The sequence below is a fragment of the Eleginops maclovinus genome, chromosome 16 (assembly GCF_036324505.1).
Source record: "Eleginops maclovinus isolate JMC-PN-2008 ecotype Puerto Natales chromosome 16, JC_Emac_rtc_rv5, whole genome shotgun sequence".
Lineage (NCBI taxonomy): Eukaryota > Metazoa > Chordata > Actinopteri > Perciformes > Eleginopidae > Eleginops > Eleginops maclovinus.
In genome coordinates, this window is record NC_086364.1 from 5,705,519 (window position 1) to 5,725,935 (window position 20,417).

At 40.1% G+C, this 20,417-nt stretch overlaps 1 protein-coding gene across 1 annotated transcript in view; it reads right to left on the reverse strand.

Annotated features, from left to right (window-relative positions):
- Positions 1–3,543: 3,543 nt before the first annotated feature.
- Positions 3,544–20,417, reverse strand: part of grin2ca (glutamate receptor, ionotropic, N-methyl D-aspartate 2Ca) — a 56,868-nt gene continuing 39,994 nt past the window's right edge. The window contains exons 6-13 of the mRNA XM_063903151.1: positions 15,422–15,590; positions 12,873–13,026; positions 12,527–12,652; positions 11,516–11,745; positions 8,756–8,916; positions 8,453–8,640; positions 7,336–7,568; positions 3,544–5,738 (exon numbers count right to left, since the gene is read on the reverse strand). Of these exons, the coding sequence (XP_063759221.1) occupies positions 4,122–5,738; positions 7,336–7,568; positions 8,453–8,640; positions 8,756–8,916; positions 11,516–11,745; positions 12,527–12,652; positions 12,873–13,026; positions 15,422–15,590 (2,878 nt within the window). The 3' untranslated portion in view covers positions 3,544–4,121. The remainder of the gene's footprint in view (positions 5,739–7,335; positions 7,569–8,452; positions 8,641–8,755; positions 8,917–11,515; positions 11,746–12,526; positions 12,653–12,872; positions 13,027–15,421; positions 15,591–20,417) is intronic.

Consider the following 20,417-nt stretch of genomic DNA (forward strand, 5'->3'; position numbering starts at 1 on the left):
TTCTAATTGATCAGTGCCCTATCTGTAGTGTTATGTTGGTCTTTGAAGCCCCTTTAGGTACATTTGATAATTGTGGAGGGGCTTTATAAGGATCCCTACTGTTGACGTTTCTTTTAGTGATTTCCTCATTTAAGTTTTGTTTGGGGTACATTTTTAATTATCCGCATTGAGGGGGTGAAGATAGAGCGTAGTAAGCTGGTTCCAATAAGCTGGAGTTGGAATGGCATTGTTTCCCCCCAAAGTTAACCGTCAGCTGTTTTCCTTCAGAAGTGTCTGCTGCCTGTGCTAACATTCATATTGTTATTTTATCTCTTGTGTCGTTTCCTATATTGTTGGATACATGGCTTCCCACACTACTGTCTGTCCAGCAGCTCAAGTTTTATCTATTGATGCTAATATTTTGCTTTAATCACTTTGTATTTAAGTGAAGCATTTGTAGGGCTACATTGTGTTGTTGTGGTGGAACTTTGAGTTGGTATTTTGAATTCTGTTATTGTTAATCTGTGCAGTGAGAAACATTAATATTGGTGTTTCAGTAATAAGTGTAATGGGCCTTATTGTTTTTGCATTTAAATTAACTTCAGGTTGTTGTTTTGTTTCCTTAAGCTCTTTTGTTAACTACAATGTAAACAGAACGAGGGAAGTTTACTTACTCATTTTCAATATTATCGGGTACCAATTTATATCCATATTTTTTCCTGTTCATGCAGCTTGTAGCCTGGGTAATGATTTCCAGAATTGACTGAGCTGAACCCTTGACAATAACTGTTCTCAGCAAGGTAAGAGTCCTCTGTTAATGTACTTTTGCTGTGCATACTACAGGTTTTCATTAAAAATATATACATTTTCAAATAGCTGGACAGCTCCAGGGAGGCATTGGAAAACAAACCAAAAAACTGATAAATATTTTGAAAACTTTGGGATTTTAAATTGCTGGCATATTGTATAATTTCCTGTTAAAACCACAGGGGCTGTTGATTTCTCATACACACACTTCAAAAACAGTACACTATGAATTACAGTATAGTGCCCACTGTACAGTTAATAGGTAGAATAAAATTGCCACAGTATCTTGGCTCTGTTTATGATATTTATGTGCTCGTAAATACGCTGTCTGCTGACACTGCTTGCTGTTTATGTTATGTTGTTGTTGCTGCTCTTAAGCATGCACACCGTTGCAGTCGTATCAATTCTGATTCGATTTGTTTTTCTGAATGAGCTAGTTTTCCTCTGGCTGTGGTTTGGCACGTGTGTTATTACGCTTTAATTATGTTTTTTTTTATTGCTGTGTTCAATTATGATAAGGATAAGTATGTCTGAGTAGTGAGTATTATGGGCTGGATTGGCTTTGCATTCTATTCCCTTCACTTGTTGGCTGTTGTTGTTGATTTGTAATCAGCCCTGAGGCTAAGAATAATACTTTATGTTTGCTCCAGGGATGTAAATACCAGTGTTTGTTGTTGCCATATAGTTATTTTTTGTAATATTTAGACAATATTTACAGTTCTTTATCATGTTGTTGACTTAATTCTGAAGCAAATGTTCCTGTCTGGTTAGCTGGGAACGATGTGACTTCACTGTAAGCTGACCCCGATCACTTTAATAAGGTCTTATTGCTTGTGTTAACATTCATAATTTACTTCTGGTTGATTATTCATGCTGCTGTTTGTATGCATGATATTTGTGTTATTTGGTATTAATTTTAAATGAATCTTCCTTTGCTTGTTGTTTTGCACTTCTACTATAATTCCTTAATCTGCGCGTTGATGGAATACTGATTTTGGACAATGTGATGATGGACTTTCTTTTTTTTCTTGTTTGTTCTTACTGCTCACTTTGGTTGAGGGTATTTTATACCCTTCACTTCATGTGTTATCAGTGGTGGAAATAAATTAAAGTACTTAATTAAAAAAGTACATTTACTCAAGTACTTTACCTAATTTTTGTCATACTTTATTTGAGTATATCAATTTCTTGCTACTTTATACTTGTACTAATTTTGGAACATTTATTGTTCTTTTTACTCCACTACATTTATTTAAAACTAATAGTCACCATACTGTTTACATATAAAACACATTATTATTAACACAGGATGATATTTCAGTATGGTATTAACAATATATATATTTTAAAATATTAAATTGTCTTAATATTAACAAACTACAACATTTAAATTCTCTTACATGTATTTGTAAGCAATTTAAATAAGGAATAATTTAACATTCTATAATAATATATTATTTCAACAGAGCTATGCTGCATAATGGGTTCTTTTACTTATCATACCTTAAGTACATTTAGCTGGCAACACTTCTAATTGGGTAACATTTTGAATTAAGGATTTTCAGAACAAAGCATTTCTACTTTTACTTCAGTAAAGGATCTAAGAATTTCTTCCACCACTGCATCTTAGGCGGTTCTGTGTAATAAACCCCCTGTGAAACCATCATTGGAAACGGTTTAGAAAAAGGAAAGGCACTTTCAAAAATACTTGGCAGTTAATTGGATGAAGCATTTGTCAATCACATTCTTGACAAAGCTGATTGGGGAGGAGCATTTCTAATATAACGGATGCTATTGAAGCAAACGCTAACCTCTCTAGGGGCCGCTACCATTGTTTCACAATAACTGTCTTGTCTCTTTGTCGCATCACAAACCCCTTCAACAATCCTGTTCCTGCCAGTAGCTCCTCGCATATATTTTCCTGTGGTATTGTGCAAGGTAATTATGCACTTGCTTAAGGGTTTAAAATATGTCCCTTGTCTTAGTCAAAGATCCCTTTACTCTTGATTGATCAAATTCAAAATGTCTTCCTGCTGCTATCCTCAGAGGACAGAATCAAGAGTCAAGTATACACTGAATGAACTGAAACGTCGACTTTAACACCTCTCACCCTAACTTTAAGCATTGGGGAAATGTTTAAACACGTTTGTGAGCAGCTTGCTTTACTGTTAGTCATCTAATCATAAATGTAACTGAGCTGCAGAGCCTCCTTTTATATGGTTGGCACTACTGCTTCATTGCCAATCTACAGCCCAGAGCCATTTACTGATGCTCATCTGCTGCTTATCAACACAACTTAATCATTGATTAAAAGAGCTTTTCTTATTCAAACCATGTTTGGTTTTATTCATTGTGAATAACTTAATGATTCTCTGCTGCTTTTCTGGATTGTGCTGGCTTTCTGCTGCATGACAAGTGAATTGGTGAGTGCGGCAGATGTATCCATCCCATATCACTATAGGCTGTTCCTTTTAATGACTAAAAGCACTCTGTTGGAGCACATAGTGCCCAAGGTCTCAATATCATCTTTGAACTTAAACCTTATTCACATAATCATCTGTTCTGTCAAAGTTGGCAGATTGAAGTTATAGATTGTGTGTACAGTAGAGAGCCACATTCATTATATCACTGACTCTATGATGTGAGAGCGTGTTTAACATATAGATTGAGATGACAGACGGTTCCAGAAGGTCCTTGAGATGACCTTGTTCTTTATTAAAGGGTAGTGTAACAATGGAAATACATGTGATACTTTAATGGTTTTCCCTTTTTAAAATCCCGCTCAAATTACATGAAAACCTCAGAGCAACTGTGTGGTCGTGGACATAGAAAATTCATGGGTGGCATGTCAGTGGTTTGATGACAAATATATCTTAATAATTTATCTCTCAATTGAAATGGTATTAGAATGATTTTTAAAAGAAAAAGAGAAAAATAAATATCTCAAGTTGTATTTCGATTGAGAGGCTACAGTATATTGTCTCCCATTAATCTTTCACATAGCAACACAGATTTTAAAAATCCTTTAAATAACAATCAACAGGTTAAATTCTTATTTATTAAATGTTTTTCAACATAGCCTTTTCTTTTATAAGTATTTTTCAGTTTAGCTTACAAAGCCCCAGCAGTGTTTTGCTTGTCAGTGTCTTCTCCTTAACCTTTCGTACCCAGGGTATTATTGCACTGATAATTGAGAGCCAACACTCTCAAATACACTATTGGTGTAGAGTTACATTTTTGCTTTCACCAGAGACTGAGTGGAGAACCCCCAGGCATGCCCCTCATAAGAGGGGCTCAGTTTGAGAGCCTAGTGGAGGTTCAGTAAGGATGGGGGCTCAGACCTCAGACTCTAGGCTGGATACCCTGCCCCAGGGCTTTGGCACATAGGGACTGTTGACTCTGCGCGCCACCAACATCTGCCTCCTCTCTCTGCTCCCAGAGCCGGGGGTTTCCCTCTTCCCTGAACCATCGTATGGCCCAAACATATTGTTGTGGTAGACCACCTGCCTGTCTCTCATACGAGGCATCATTGCTGCGTTATCTGGGCAGTGACTTGTACAGGGAAACAAGTGACACATATCCTTGGAACTGTCATAGAACTGGGGCGGTCCCTGGGCCAGTGGCCCCACATACACTGGTAAGTCTGTGTATGAGTTCAGGTAGGTAGAGTAGTGTCTGTGCACCACTGTCGAGGAGGAGCGGCGCAGAGCAGCGGCATTCTGTAGGATGGCTTCCCTGTAAGAGGGCAGCCGGGTGGAATCAGAGTACTTGAGCTTCTGCTTGTATGGGTAGGAGCCCATGTGGGCCGGGTCCAAGTAAGCAGGCTCAGCAGCCAAGGGGTAGCAGGACAGGTTGTGCCCCAGACTGCCATATAGCTTGTGGGGCTTTGGGTTGGCCACTACCACCCGAGGAAACAGGTCAGGCATGTTTACACGGGCGGAGGATGCTGATGTTGAGGGCTTTGTTTCATCTACCTGATGGATCCTGTCGTTGCCCCATGTTGCTTTGAGGAATGAGGCGCGACGGTTGAGTTTGTCCTTCCCCAGGAGTGGTACGTCTTCCATTTCAGGCTCCAGATAGGACTTTATACAGGAGTTGCAACTCGTGCTGGTGCCTGGATAATGTCCTGCAGTGCAGCCGCTGGCACCACCAACAGAGGCATGGTTGTTCAGGAGGTGATTGGCCCTCAACTCAGCAAGGCAGGGCCGAGGTTCATCGTAGTCAGCTCTGGCTCTGGGATCTGCAGCATCAAACACATAGCTATGGGTCCGCCTCTTCCGGCTCACACAGTCAGGGGGGTAGCTGAACTTCCTCCTCAGTGGTCCTTTGTGCTCTATGTAGATATCGGGCACCTGGAACTCTCTGTAAGGAACAAAAGGGGACGTGGGGTGCCGGGCCGGGTTCTCCACATACAGCCTGCTGCTGTGGTGGGGGTTAGAAGTACCAGGGGTACCAGGGTCCCGTATGGCGATGTGAGGACTGCTGAGACTGGAGATGGGTAGAGTCCTCTCTAAGACATGCTGACTGTTGCGGGAGGGAAGCGTATATCGCAGCGGGGTGGGTCGGGTCACCACTCTGGGCTTATCCAGGAGTGGCTGGGTGGAGGTGTCCCCATAATGAATTGGAAATGTGGGTGTGAGGGCTCTCTGAGGGTATGGTGAGTGGTTGTCTGTGATGCTGGAGATATACGGCAGACGACAATGAGTCATATCTGTGGTCACTCTGGGTGGAAGGCCAACTCGCACATTGTCGCCCCCCCGCCTGCTCCAGTGCTCTATTGTTTTGGTGGCATTGTCTAGAGAGTTCTCCACTCTGGCGGAGGACACCATGTCCTTGGCTGTCTTCAGCATTTTTAGCATATTGGCTTGTGTATAGTTGGTAGTGACGTCCGGAGTCTGCAAGCTCCCATTGTGGTCAGTATGCTCTACTCCACTGAAGCAGCTGTAGATGCCCTGTACAGAAACACATGGTGAAACTATTATCTTAAAGAGGAAATGTTATGCTATTTTTCAGGTTCATGTTTGGATTTTGTGCCTCTACTGTGACATTTGTACGTACTGTATTGTTTAAAAAGCTCTTTATTTTTCACCCTCTGTTGTGAAAAGAGCCAAGTGTGCTCTGATTGGTCAGTTGGACTGGTCACGTTTGCATGCACAAAAACCTATAAAACACACTAAGGGAAAAGTAAAACCCCAAAAAGCATAATAGGGTCTCTTTAAAGCCAAATCAACCAACAATCTACTAAACTCTCAAAGGTTTTCAATCATGTTTTGCTACAGGCACAGTGACCTTTTCTGTAGTATTTATATGTATTTAGTGTTCATTGTTTCTTTTTTGTAGTTTTATGTTCTTGTTAATCTGTTTTGAGATGGCTTTGGTTGATAGCCCAATCTTTCCAAACAGCCCTAAAAGAGTGAATTGCTGATCAGGCACTGTTATTAGTTCACTGTTTTTATCCCTACAGCTTTATTTTACTTTCAAATTGTATATCTGTTTGGAATACTTGATCTCAATTCTGACTACAGTCAACAAAGATGAATGTGTTTTCATCTATGAGGCAATCTTAATATTATTTCTTAGGGATTACCGCCATTATAATATTTTATTAAGTATCCAGGAAGTCCTTCTGTTGCTTTACAATAATTTGATTTGTACTATCTGTTTTTATTGTTGCTGACTTTGACCTACAGTATTCTGGTGGTGTACTGATTTGACTGCATTACCAACCATTTGTGAGGAACCTTAAACAAAGACTACTTTATTTCTACCAGTGTTATGCTGTCAAAACATTAGTACTACATTCTCTGCAACATCCGTCTTCAAAAATGGTTGTTAGTTGGCTTGCATTGAATTTACTAAACTGATTGGATGCTTTAAAAAATGACCTTATTCTTGCAATTTAGTCAAAAGAATTTCAGAAAATAAACAGCTAACATTTCTGTAATTTTTTTAATGGAATAACACAATGAGTCCTAAAACCCGAAAGTTTCTTAGCATTTTACCACTTGTGGTTGCCTCGTCTTGAAATCAACGCTTCTTTGAACTTGCTTGTGGTTTAAAACCTGAAATAATGTCTGTTTCAACACAATATTACTATATTTTCAGTCAGTAAACACATAAAGTGGCAAAAAAAACAGCTGTTCCTAACAAATGACTTAACAAGCTACTAAATATCATCAACACAACATGAGTACACCTTTAGATTAACCATGGTGATGAGCAGCCATGTGACCCGGTTGTATTTTGTTTATAGCATTGCATTAGCTTTTTATATCTGCTGATTGCATTTACGGTGAAAAACTATCCTATAGGGAGATTATCCTACTGAACAAATCATGTTAAGTATTATACGTATCATAAAGGTGTGTTTGCCACAGCGCTTATTTTTTTGCCATATACCGAAATCCAATTGGACAATCCCATTGCTTTCAGTTGCGGGAGCCCTTGCGATTCTAACTTCCTGGTCGGCCTACATAATAACATCATCACTGCACCACCCTATTGCATGAAGATAATGCTGGCATGACATAATCTGTAAGAATGACTTACTCTGCTGATAGCTAAAAGGAAGTCCAGGCGCTCGGCTTGGCGGACTGAATGTCGTAGTTTCCAGTAGAGCAGATGTTCCCAAGAGAAAACCAGCAGGCTCAGGCCCATGGCCACAAGCAGCATGTAGAAGACTCCCGCCATGTTGTCAATGTCCAGCTTGCTGCTCATCACCTCTTTCTTCTCATTACGGCAGATGCCTGTGAGCCAGACGGTCTGCAGCTTCTGCGTGTCGCCTGTGAACGAGGAGCACAGTCTTATATGCACAACACTAGTATTATTTGAGGAGCTTCTCATGAAATCAATTGAAGGGGATAATGACAAACTTCCTGGAAGAGGTTTTACAGTGTTTTTGATTCAATGAACCCCAGAACAATCCTCATCACATTCTTATAATATATATATTTTTAAGGAGACAGCAGAAGAAAGCAGAGAGCAGAAAGTAAATAATAGCTGCTAGAAAAAAAAAAGCATACAGCAATGGCTGCCATCTTTTTAGCTTGTGACCCCTTAAACAAAACTACCATAGAGAATGTCTAATTGCCTTTCGTTAACACCAGTTACAGTACATGTGTATGCTGTATCATGTTTATAGACACAAATAGGAGAGTGGCAGAAATGTTGATGCATTCTAAATGATATGATTTTGCAGCTGAAAGTAATAATATCAATGCATTGTGTGTAAGGCCTCTCAGTTCAACATGATATGCATTGGGCTGCATTTCTACTCTTGTCTTCTGTTGCATATCTCTGCTAAAGGCCCGAGGCTTTGAAATAATTTGCCAAAGGATTAGCTCCTTGGGATTGCAGAGTGTCACATTTTGAATCACTTCTTGGAACTTAGTTTTGTTGAAATGCGTTCATGTTTACAATTTGGGTCGTATCGTACAATTTCAGATATTAATATTGTTTACCCTTGTACCCCTTGGTGTTTTGTGTGTGTGTGTGTGTATGTACTGATAAGGTTAGGGTTATTGTAATCAATGATGCACTGTTTTCAGAATGATCTATTCTTGTTCATTTATTCAATTTATTGAACTAAGGGGATACATCTCGTTTATAGAAGTGGTGGCGATATTGTGTGAAATGTAATATAATTGCACATGAATAAATACTTTACCATCAGCCAGGAACTGGAGCAGGGCCAGATCGATTGGTCGTTTCCAGCGTGAGTCCTTCTGCAGGGCGATGCCATAACCAGTGGTGGCAAACACTTTCCCACTGCCAATGGTCACCAGCTTGCAGCCCTCATCTTTGCCAGCCATGTAATTCAGCACAGCAGCATCGTAGATAAAGGCATCCAGTTTCCTAGCAGGGAGAGAAAAAGGAGTGTTTCTCAATCAGACTTTATGAAACTGTTTGCACCGGTTTGGCTCGCAGTTCTTCTGTAAATATATTTTTACAAGCGTTGGCTGACACCTACCCTGTTTTGAGGCTGTTGAGGGCATCCTCTACTCCCTTCTGGTTGTATTTGACCATGTGGGAGTGCATCTCGGGGTAGTTACTCCTTATGTTGCGCTCAGTGCTTCCATTTGGGACCGTACCAAAGCGGAACGGAGGGTACTGCTCCTGTGGCTTTTGAAACTGTTGAGAGAGGTAAAATGTCAAAGCATGTTTTTCAAATTGATGTATTAAATAGTTACATTTTCTCTATCATTTAGTATAAGCGTACAAAAGCCTGAATAAAATCCTCTAAAATACATTCATACAACGACAGCCACCACCTCAAGAATGTGCTGATATCAGCCTCAACTCCTGAGTGCTTTGTGCTAGTTATCCTGCTGGCCTTTTGCTCTACTAATTTACACATCAAACTCTACAATTCAAAGACGAACAGTCAGACACTGTGTCCAAAGACTTTCAAATATCCTTGTCTGCAGTAAGAAATGAACACTTGTTCTTTTGCTTTTGGCAGTGCTATGTGCATTTAATTAGGTGTGAGAATGGGAAGTGAGACGGGGTGGAAATGCAATTGTCAAAATTGTACTTTTTCATTAACCTTATGCAAATAAGTTCTCAATACATTAGCAGAGGGACAATTTGAGTTAAGTATGTGAATGAGAGTAGAATTGATATCATCTGGACATCTTAAAAATAAACCCGACATCTTCTGCATTCAGACATCAACCTTAAGCAATCTCAAAAGGTCAGGTATATATAGACAGATACAGATAGATAGATATATCTTTAACTTCTATGTTTAGGTTACAGAAACCAATTGGCTAGGGTTAGGAATGGATTGTTACAGAAGAGGTTTAGGTTTGTTAGAATTTAGACATTTTCTTAGAACTATGTGATTTTCAGAAAGGCCGAATATTTTTTCTTGTCAGAATTCAGAGTCTTTCTCAGAAATCTCACTTTCTTTTCTCATACTGTAGTTCTGAGTTTAATGTGATTATTCAGATTTGTTTTCAGAAGTCTGACTTTAATCTCAGTACTACAAAAACAATTTTGGTCGGATGTAATCCTCTTCCATAGATTGTGTTTATAGTGCACAAAGGGATACAACATGTAACCTTGTACAACCCAGGATATCATGTAGGATCATGTAGTGCTACAACAACATCCTGACCTTGACGTTTATCAGGAACTCATTGTTTGCAAGACCAGAAATGTCTTTATGCACTCTGAAAAACGTACTGTTCTTTTCCATGAGAACATGAAACACTTTCAGCATACACCTTATTTTACTACACAGGACAGAGATGTCACAAAGACAGATACAGGAGAACATTCCTGCCCACTGCAATAACCCTGTATAACAACTCACCTCGGGTTGAAAGATAACTCTCTGCTCCATAGCCTCTCTGTGACCACTGGACTTTTACTGAAACCATTACATACTGTACATTCTATATTTATTCTATTAATATTCCACTCCTCTCACACTTATTGTTCATATTACATCCTGCTTCATATTTTGTTTTTGTTAATATTTTCTGTACATTTGTAGTCACACATGTATATATTTCTTTATTCTATTGCATTGTAACTACATTGCCTTGTTTTTATGCTGCTGCAATGTAAACATTTCCCAAATTGGGATCCATAAAGTAATTCCATTTTACTCTATGGCGGGCACAAAGGGAGGATTGAAGGAGGTTGGGCGATGTCAACATGATATGTTACCCCATCACAAGGTCCTATAAGTGAAGTGTCTTTCAGTAGGGATGAGGTAATCATCTGTCTTAACACAGCACACTCTGCTTAGAGTTGCGGTGCTAGTCCTCATCACTCCCCTCTCTGATACAAGGTCATTCTCTGTGGCTTCATCTTGTACCTCATTTACATTTACTTAACCTGAGGGTGCTGCACAGCTGGACAAACAGCAGTATAACCCTGCGTTCACCTCCATGTTGCTATGCAGAATGCTGTTAAAAAATCTATGGACTCGCTGTCGATGTGACTCTATTTCTTTGTCTGCATGGCGTTGTTAATGTATAATGAGAAGGGAATTGTCAACAACTGCCAGAATCGTAATGAGCAGTGGACAGCTAGCTCTTTTCCTCAAATGCCTCTTTAATCCCTTCAGTTGCCTACGAGTAAAGTTTCTAGAAACAATTTCTTATGCAGGCGGTTTAACATGGATTTACTTGTCAATACTCTTATAAAACACATCCTCAGGCGAAACGAATATGCATAAGATAATACCAAAGAATTGTAATAACCGTCTGCCCGGAAAATCCTCTTGTGTAACACATTTCATTTTACAGACAACCCCATCCAAAGAACCCAGGGATGTAATTCAATTTCACCACTTACTCTACGAACCCTTTTATGTTTTACGGGGAAAAGGAAAAGTCATAGTCATGACATTGACACTTCTGGATATTTGCCTTTCAAAGCTGCATCTCACACTGTTTACACACCCAAAATAGACCACTTTGTGTTTTTCCTAAGCTGTAGATCAAACACAACATCACACCTGATAACACACACACACACACACACACACACACACACACACAAACACACACTCACACACACACACACACACACACACACACACACACACACACACACACACACACACACACACACACACACACACACACACACACACACACAACCACACACACACACACACACACACACACACACACACACACACACACACACACACACACACACACACACACACACACACACACAGTCAGACATTGGAAATGACAGAGCTCTGTACCTTTTTGTCACTGAGTCCGGAGACCGTGTCGATGTATTGCTCCTGGATCATGAAGGCTGCCAGATTGGCTGTGTAGGAAGCCAGGAAGATGACAGCGAAGAAGGCCCAAACCAGGACCATGATCTTACTGGTGGTGCCCTTTGGATTCTCAATGGGGACCGAGTTGTTGAAAACGATTCCCCACAGCAGCCACACAGACTTCCCAATAGTGAAGGTGGGACCTCCGGGATCTAGAGAGGACGAAAACAAGAGAGGACAGTTTCATTCTATACATGGTGAACAATGTTGGAGGAAATGCACTCGTCTATTTACAATGGTCAAGATCAGAATGGCCCCTATAATTTTTTTATACTTACGCCCTTGTGTAAAACTTTAGTCAACTTAAAAAAACAAATTAGGTAAGGTTGAGGGCTACTGTGGCAGAAGTAGCTCAGTCTGTAAGGACTTGGTTTATTTAAGTCCTGATCAGGAAATGCAGAGTGCTGACTGGTAGCTGGAGAGGTGCCAGTTCACCTTCTGCCCTTGAGCAAGGCATCAAATTCCCAACTGCTCCCCGGGCAGAAACAATGGCAGCACATTCTCTCTGACACCTCTCCATTTGTGTATGTCTATAGGTCCTGTTTGTCTTATTACAAAGACAGCTAAAAAAACACGGACATAAAACATCCTAAAATGCATAAAACGGAGAAGCCATGACGTGAGTGTAGTCCCTATTCAAGCCTTTCTTTATCCATTATAAGAAGCTTTTTAGACTCTGCAGTCAATTTTCCGGGTATTGATCCAATATGTGGCCACTGTAAAGAGGCTTGGATTTCCCATACTATCCAAATTCCCTCAAGACTTTCAAGAATTTACTCTTTGATCTTTGTATGTGAAACTAAAGGGATGACAATATTGAAACAAATTAATTCAAGCAAAAATAATTCAATATCGTCTGCAGTATGACCAAATGAATAAAAACTAAACAAAAAGCATTTGTTTGGCAAGGAGATACTTCATCTAATGTCTCACCTTTGGCAGTGACCAGGCTGCGGTTGTACCCAACTGGACTGCAGTATTCAAAGACGAAGACTGTGATGGCCACAACAGTGAGACACATAACGAACATCATCACCCACACAGCCGGACTGTATGGTTCTATAGGGACAGAGGACATAAGACACAGAATGGTCAGTTTTTAATCTTTTTTGAAATAACAGGTTATGAAAGATTTCTAAATTAAACATGCCTTAAATTATTATAACTGATAAATACAATTATATAGAGTAAGTTGAGTTAAACCAAACTGACTTTTTTAAGCAAAAAGACAAATACCCACATTTGTATTCATTACCACAGACAAGTAGGAGTTTCTCACCTAAAAAGGCAGATGGTGAGACAGTCCCATTACTTCGGGCCACCATCACACTGATCCCCGTCTCCACAAATGGCACTGAGAAGTCTATAATCTCTGAGCGCTCTTCATTTATGGTCAGCGAGCCAATGGCCATGTCAGCCCGCTTATAGAACACCTGTAGTCGGGGGGGAGTGGATGGAGATATTTGTTTAGGTGAGATGAGACTGGTAAAACAGATTGGATGTTTTCGTGGCGTTATCATAAATCGGACCCTGTGTAATCTGACATTATACTGGGGACCTTTGAGACAAATCTCATCCGTCAGTGAAGTCAACACACTCGGCCTCTGTCCCTGAGGGTGATGTACTGTCTGGTTCTTCCAGCTGCCAGATGACACTACTCAATAGTCCATCCTAATGTTGTCTTGCCTTTTCCCACCACTGCATTGTGTATGCATTAACCACCATCTAATCCGTTTCTAATGCATTATAAAACAGTGGAACATGTAGCATAATGTCTATTACATAAGGCGTGCTGACAAAACGTCTCTGGCGCTCTGCAAGGGGTCGAACACTAACTTTTCGAAGTTGTTCAAATAAATTAAAGCTTTATTACAGCAAGCAAACAAAACCCCAAATCACATTACTGTATGCAAGCGAGTGAAAATATCGACATGTAGCGTAGTCTTTTGCTGGTTCCGGCTTTACATATTGAAATACACTGCCTGGCCAAAAAAACGTCACACACTCTAATATTCGTTGGACCGCCTTTAGCTTTGATTATGGAACGCATTCGCTGTGGCATCGTTTCCACAAGCTTCTGCAATGTCACAACATGTATTTCTGTCTTGCGTTCATTTTTCGCCAAGATCATGTATTGATGACGGGAGATTCGGACCACTGCGCAAAGTCTTCTCCAGCACATCCCAAAGATTCTCAATCGGGTTCAGGTCTGGACTCCGTGGGGGCCAATCCATGTGTGAAAATGATGTCTCATGCTCCCTGAACCACTCTTTCACAGTTTGAGCCCGATGGATCCTGGCATTGTCATCTTGGAACATGCCCGTGCCATCAGGGAAGAAAAAATCCATTGATGGAATAACCTGGTCCTTCAGTATATTCAGGTAGTCAGCTGACCTCATTCTTTGGGCACGTTGCTGAACCTAGACCAGACCAGCTGCAGCAACCCCAGATCATAGCAGTGCCCCCACAGGCTTGTGACCTTTTCTTTTGGCCGGGCATTGTATCACTAAAGCCGATTTGTTGTCTTAACAAAGTTCGATTTCCAAAAATGTTAGAAAATTGCTGTGTTCAGTCTCCTCATTATGAAGACTTCCTGTTTTTCTCTTTTTATAACATAATAAAGTGAATATATTAAAAAGTAATAATTTCATGCTAGATTCCTACGTTTTTATTTGTAGTTTTTGCTTCTATGTGACATCTTTTTTATGCTTTATTCTGCTCTGATTCATAAGCTGGCTGGCTGGTGGTGATTGGTCAACTGCTTACAGAATGTGTCGGAAATGTTTTTCCCCTTAGCAAATTACGTAGAATGTATTGGAGTGCTAGCCAATAGAAGCTCAGGTGTAACATAGTGATGTCACTATCTACTAACATATGTGGAAGGAAACCCACATTTGGCTGTCTATTATTCACAATAGCTGTCAATGGCAACTAACAAAGTGGTACTTTAGAGGGTTGCTCTGGCCAAATAGGAAGTGATCCTTTTTTGTTCCAAATCCCCTGTCACTATTTTTGCCAGCCTATTCGGCCCTGCCACACCACTGTTTATCATATTGATGGAGAGCTGGTAGATTTACAGTCCAGGCACTCCGCCTCATGCAAGCCATTACCTCTCCTATGCAGGTTGATGCCTCATTGAGCACAATAGCCTTCCTGTTTTTGAAAAAAGAAGGGGAAAACAGGCCGACTAATGTTGTATACTCCAACTCCTGAAGAGGAGGGCCGGCCGACTCTTGCACAGGAGATTTTTCAAAAGGACACCTGCTCCTCCTTTCAGCAGTCCCTCCCTCACCCTCCACGGTGACCTTGGAACCTCTTCACGTACTCATTAATCACAACTCCAAAATTGCCTTTCATTATCATTTTTTTCTTAACTGAGGAAAAAAAGTCTAAAGGATTAGAGTCTGATTTTACTCTTACTTAATAGAAATGATACAACCTTTACTTTCATCATTGTTTTTCATACTTATACCATAATGGGTAAATTATTGGATTTGAACCCTTACGCAACAGTAAAAAAAAAAACACGACTTTTTGACGATAAAAATCAAAAGGTTAGATTACCAAAAAGTCTTAACAACTCACCCAGATTTTTTACACTCAAAAAGGTGTCCATTAAACTAAGGGGCACTGAAACTATCATTAAAAAACTGATTTATGAATAAATGATCTAATTGAAATACAACCAATGTACCTTCTGACATCTTTGCAGTGAATGTTCACAATAATTGAATAAAGCAGCTCATAGAGAAAGAAATCGGAATCATAGCGGTGCCACTGTGGAGTGAAGTGGGTCTGCTCCGTGTAAAAGTAGCTGCTGGTACTCACCTCTCCGATCATCCCATTCCAGATGCCTCGGACAAGCTTGCCGTGCTTGCCATTGGTGACCAGGTAGAGGTCATAGGAGAACTTGATGGTGCGGGACAACTTCTTCAGGATGTCAATGCAGAAGCCTTTACAGCACAGCTTAGTGTACGGCTCAGTGTGACCCACAATGCTAAAAGGTAAACAAAGAATGTGTTGGTTAAAATGATCACAAACAGCAACAACAAGTTTATTCTTCAAGTTTCACGTGGAGGTCCGTGCAGTGGATAGCTCTGTGAGAACTTATTTCTTTTCTCACATTATGGTTTCTGTTGACCAGTTATCATTGTTATAAATGATGCCATTAAACTCTCATTATATGTTATCAATTACATGTGAAATCACCAATAATTGTATCCAATACATCATTCGAATTGTTTCATGGGAAATCCAAGTATAATCAAGGCTCAAAATCAGTCTTATATGCAACATTGAGCAATATTTAAGCGTTGATATTTGAAGAAAGGACAATTATAACTTTCAACAGTCCACTATATTTGAGAAACCACTATTTTACAAAACATGCATCATGCATATACCAAAAAAACAACTGCAAGTTTATTCTTATATTCTTATATATCCTTTATTTAACCAGATACGTCTCATTGAGATTAAAATATCTTTTCCAAGAGAGACCTGGCCAAGAAAAGCAGCAAGAACAGTGTTTATTGCATAACTGTAATCATTAAAAACCCCTTTGTACTATAGTGTTATGCAATGTAGCATAAATGCATTAAGTATAAGCTTAACGTAGTTTTTTCCATTATTAGGTTGTATATTCATTAATAATAGTCCTTGTATCAGTTATGATTACACTTTACTTACAAATCTGACGATCTGGGTAAAGCAGCTGTTTATCCAAATGAACTTTCTATTTGCACTACATTTTAACAATAGAGCTTATACACTTCAGCATATAATTATTTTTCCAATTCCTTGAAAAATATGAAAATGTTTTTTCTACAAAACCCTGCTTCAAAAAATATAGGTTTATATCTATCAGATGTTAGGTGATGGTTACACTCAAAGAATTGGGAGGGGGATCTAATATCGCTAACACCATTTATACAGCTAGTACACAGATTTCTACAGAATGTTAGAAAGAATAAGGGAGTAAGATTGAAACATAAAGCATGTGACGGAGGAGATGAAAGAACAAGACGCCCTGACGTCAATTTGTTGGGGGTGGGGGGGGGGGGGTTTGGGAGGGGTGCAGGAGGGACAGTAGGAGACACTCCACATGCTCGCACATTGTGTCATGGCCCCGACAGATGGACGGACAGCTGGGCGGACCAAAACAAATCCGACATAAATTAATCACAACAAACAATGACAGATAGGAGTGAAATTCTTTGTTGGATTGTTTGGACTGGATAATTACAACCAGGCAAAAGCCACCAGTCTTGAAATGTCATAACGTAATGTAATGTCACGATGTATTGAATGAGAATCTAAGACTCCAATTTTTCATTGCCAAGGTGAAAGTGTTAAAACCGTCGAGCTGCCAGGTTCCACTGAACATAATCATTATTTATTGTAGTTATTGAGTCTGCTGCGGCAAATCTCTTATTGCTGTTCAAAAGCTATGGCTTGCATCTTTTAGGTATTTCAGAAACAAAGTTACACCTGTTTTTCCTTTCTTACCTATACCGAACAGTTTCACCCAGTGTTGGATCTTGGATGTGGTGTGGACTACAGTATACTTAACTGTTCTAATGAGAGTAATACCCACCACCTGCCCGACCGACCCTGGCAAGAGAAGACACGGCGTACCTGCTTACTTACAGTACTGATATCCAGACAGAGCACGCACCTCAAGCTTAACGGACAGTTTCAGGCTCAGCATACAAAGTACAAGAGGCTGACGTAAGGGTTGAAATCAATTCCCTCTTACTTATCAGTAGGATTACCAGGAACGTGGGGATGAAAATGTCCTTCAGTTTCACACTAACAGGATGATGTCAGTGAGTCAGGAAGGGGGCAGGAGTCAGCCTAGTGCGCTGCTTGGGCTGTGATTTGATTTATAGAAAAACTTTTCTTCTTTGTTTTCTATTTTCTTCACTAGACCAAAAGTAATAGACAGATTGGTTTTATATTCACTATAATGAACAGAACCACATATTCCGGTCACAAGTTATCATTGAGTGGTTATTTATGTAAACAGGTGTCTCTAATGTGCAACATAACTCAATTTGATCCCTAACAACCTCAGAGGGGAAAACATATTGAACGTTTGTTTGTTTATTAACATCCTGAAATTCAAGGCATTTGATTCCGAGATTTCGGTTGCTTGTGATCATTAGTTGAAAGAAAAATCTGCAGCAAACTTTTTTGTGTTGCATGTATCAAGAACCTAATTTGATTTTAAGATGTTAATGACCTTTGAAAAGGTCAGAGTCTCCACTGGTGGCAAGAACGGACCATGTTTTGTACTTTTTTGTACTGTGATAATATTCTGTTTGTATCAATATCAACCATTAGTTGCAGTTAAACACTAATATAGGCCACTGCACCTTAAATCCCATTGGGTGGTGAGTTTTCCCAGTGAGTAAATGACATACGTATTGTTGTCTTTTTCTCAGCCTGGCAGAATATTTTCAATACAAACTTGACGATCCATTTTCTCTGTTTTTATGTATCCACATATGGGTTATGGTCCCCCATTAGGCTTTTATTTGCTCTCTGAGAAACCCAAACAGACACACCTCTATAGCACATAAGGTGGGCAGTGTGAGGTGATGCGGCGGTGAACTAGTGAGCCATGGGCCCAATGCAGGGAGCACTAATGACACGTCACCCCTAACCTCCCCCAGACCTTCAGTCTAATGGACTCTGCACCCACACATCAGGACTGGGAGGCAATGAGACGAACAGGCAGAGCCGAGCCACAACAAACCCAAACAAATGAACACTTCAGAGTCAAACATGGCTGCCACAGCACACCACGAGTAAACACAGCGCTCCTAACATCCCCCAGCTCACCAGCTGCCAGGGTTCAGGTCTGGCCTTTAAGTTTGCTGCCAGTTCCATTTAAATGGGTCTTTGGAATTGTGTTAAATATATGTTAGAGGTTGTTCATTCAAAGTGCAGATATTGTTAAAGAACATTGTTTGGAAGCTGATTTATAAAGGGTTAGGATTAGGCCATTAGGTATATTTCTGAGTACCTCTAGCTATGAATGTTGTTTCCCTTTCAAGAAGAAGACACTCTCCGAAATATGTGTTTCTTGATCAAGTTGTAAAGCTGCGCCAGGTGATTTTCATATAAAATAGTTAGCCTCAACCAAATTAAATTTCAAAGTTGAAATCCCACTCCATTTCCCCAGCTCTGGTGCTATACATTTGCCAAATTTGAAGAAACTGAAATGCAAAATATAAACATCTGCAGGGAAGGAGTTTCATGGATTGTAGACGTTGAAAGGTAATTCAAAGAAACCAAACAATATTTCAGCTACAGTTGAACAGTTTGTTTGTTCTGACCTTAAACTCAATTGTTTTGAAGAACAGTACTGCTGCATTACCCATAACATATTTGAAAAGTACAGTTATTTTACTGGCGTTCTGTCCAAGGATCATAGTGATAGCAGGGTATATAGTCTAGCTATAACATAGTTGCACTATTTGTTGTCGTTGAAGTTGATCAAATTTGGTAAATACATAGTTTCTATTTATATGAAAGGTCATGCCAAATCAAGGTCAAAACAAGAAAGCATGGTAAATGTGATGGGGGTATTGTTTCAAGACGGATCTGATTGTCCAAAATTGGCCGTGATGCTCTCAGTTTGTCCCAGTTGACAGTCGTCTCATGAGCCATGTGCCCTGTTCCTAATGACTAGGTCAGAGGTCACGCCAAGCAAGTTCAAGTGGCAAGTGATGGACGTTTAGCCGGGCCTTCAAAGCTGACCCAGAGCCCGTTGCAGAGTACCATGAAGGAGGAAAATAGATAATGGAATGCATAGTCTTATCTTTAGGTCGGACATTCTGATTCGAGTACAGCTCTTAGCTTTAATAGCTTTCTTTTTTTCCTATTGGACAGTTTAAAAATTGTTTGATCTGCATCTTAACCACTTAGTCGCCGCTAGCTTTAGCCACCCTATAAAACCGGCATACATATTCACACCCTGAAAGTGCCTATTATCCTCTATCTGTTCTGTTTGTCATTCCCCTGAAGCATATCTACGTAAGGCGCCTTGCAAAAAGGCATTTCAGTTGTGGTAACTCTTTTCTATCCCTACCCTTCAGGTCGTAAGATAAGCTTTTTCTTTCTTGGGAAGTTTTACCTCCTTAGACCTCTAAGAACCATTGAAAGAACAGGGACTTTGGAAGCTTTCACGTTGCAACGAGAAATCTTTTTAACAGTCCCTTCACACACATGCTCTGATTGAGCCTCCCTAGACCTCTTGGGCCCTGAGGCCTGTTGGGTAATCAATTCATGATGAAGTAAGTTTGGGAACAGTTGTACTGAATAGTGTTGAGTAAATTCTCTGTCCAATGTGTGACTAACCAGTGAGTGTAAACATGAGGGTACTACACTCCTGTATATGAATGTATAAGCATTATACTGACTTTACGTGAAATATTTGAAGTCACTACAGCTTTTAACGCATTTCTATCAACGTTTTTAAGTCGAGCTTTCTCTTGCTTCGATGTTCTGGGGAGCTCATACCGCAACACTCGGTCTCAGCTTCAATGAGATCAAGTATGATCCAGCTCGTATTGAGCACAGTTAATGTATGATGACATTATCTTCCCAGGTCAATACCACCCTTCTACAGGTTATTACCTCTGAGTAAATCTCCGCCACTGTGCTCTAAGGGAAAAGAGTCTGCCTGCAATACAAAGGCAGTGAGGAAGAAGATTTTCCGACCCTGCCGGAGAATATGTATGACTGAAAGGAAAAGAGCTGGAGTTATTTGCATTATGCTGCTTCACCCAGGTCTGAGCCAGGCACTGTTGGCTGT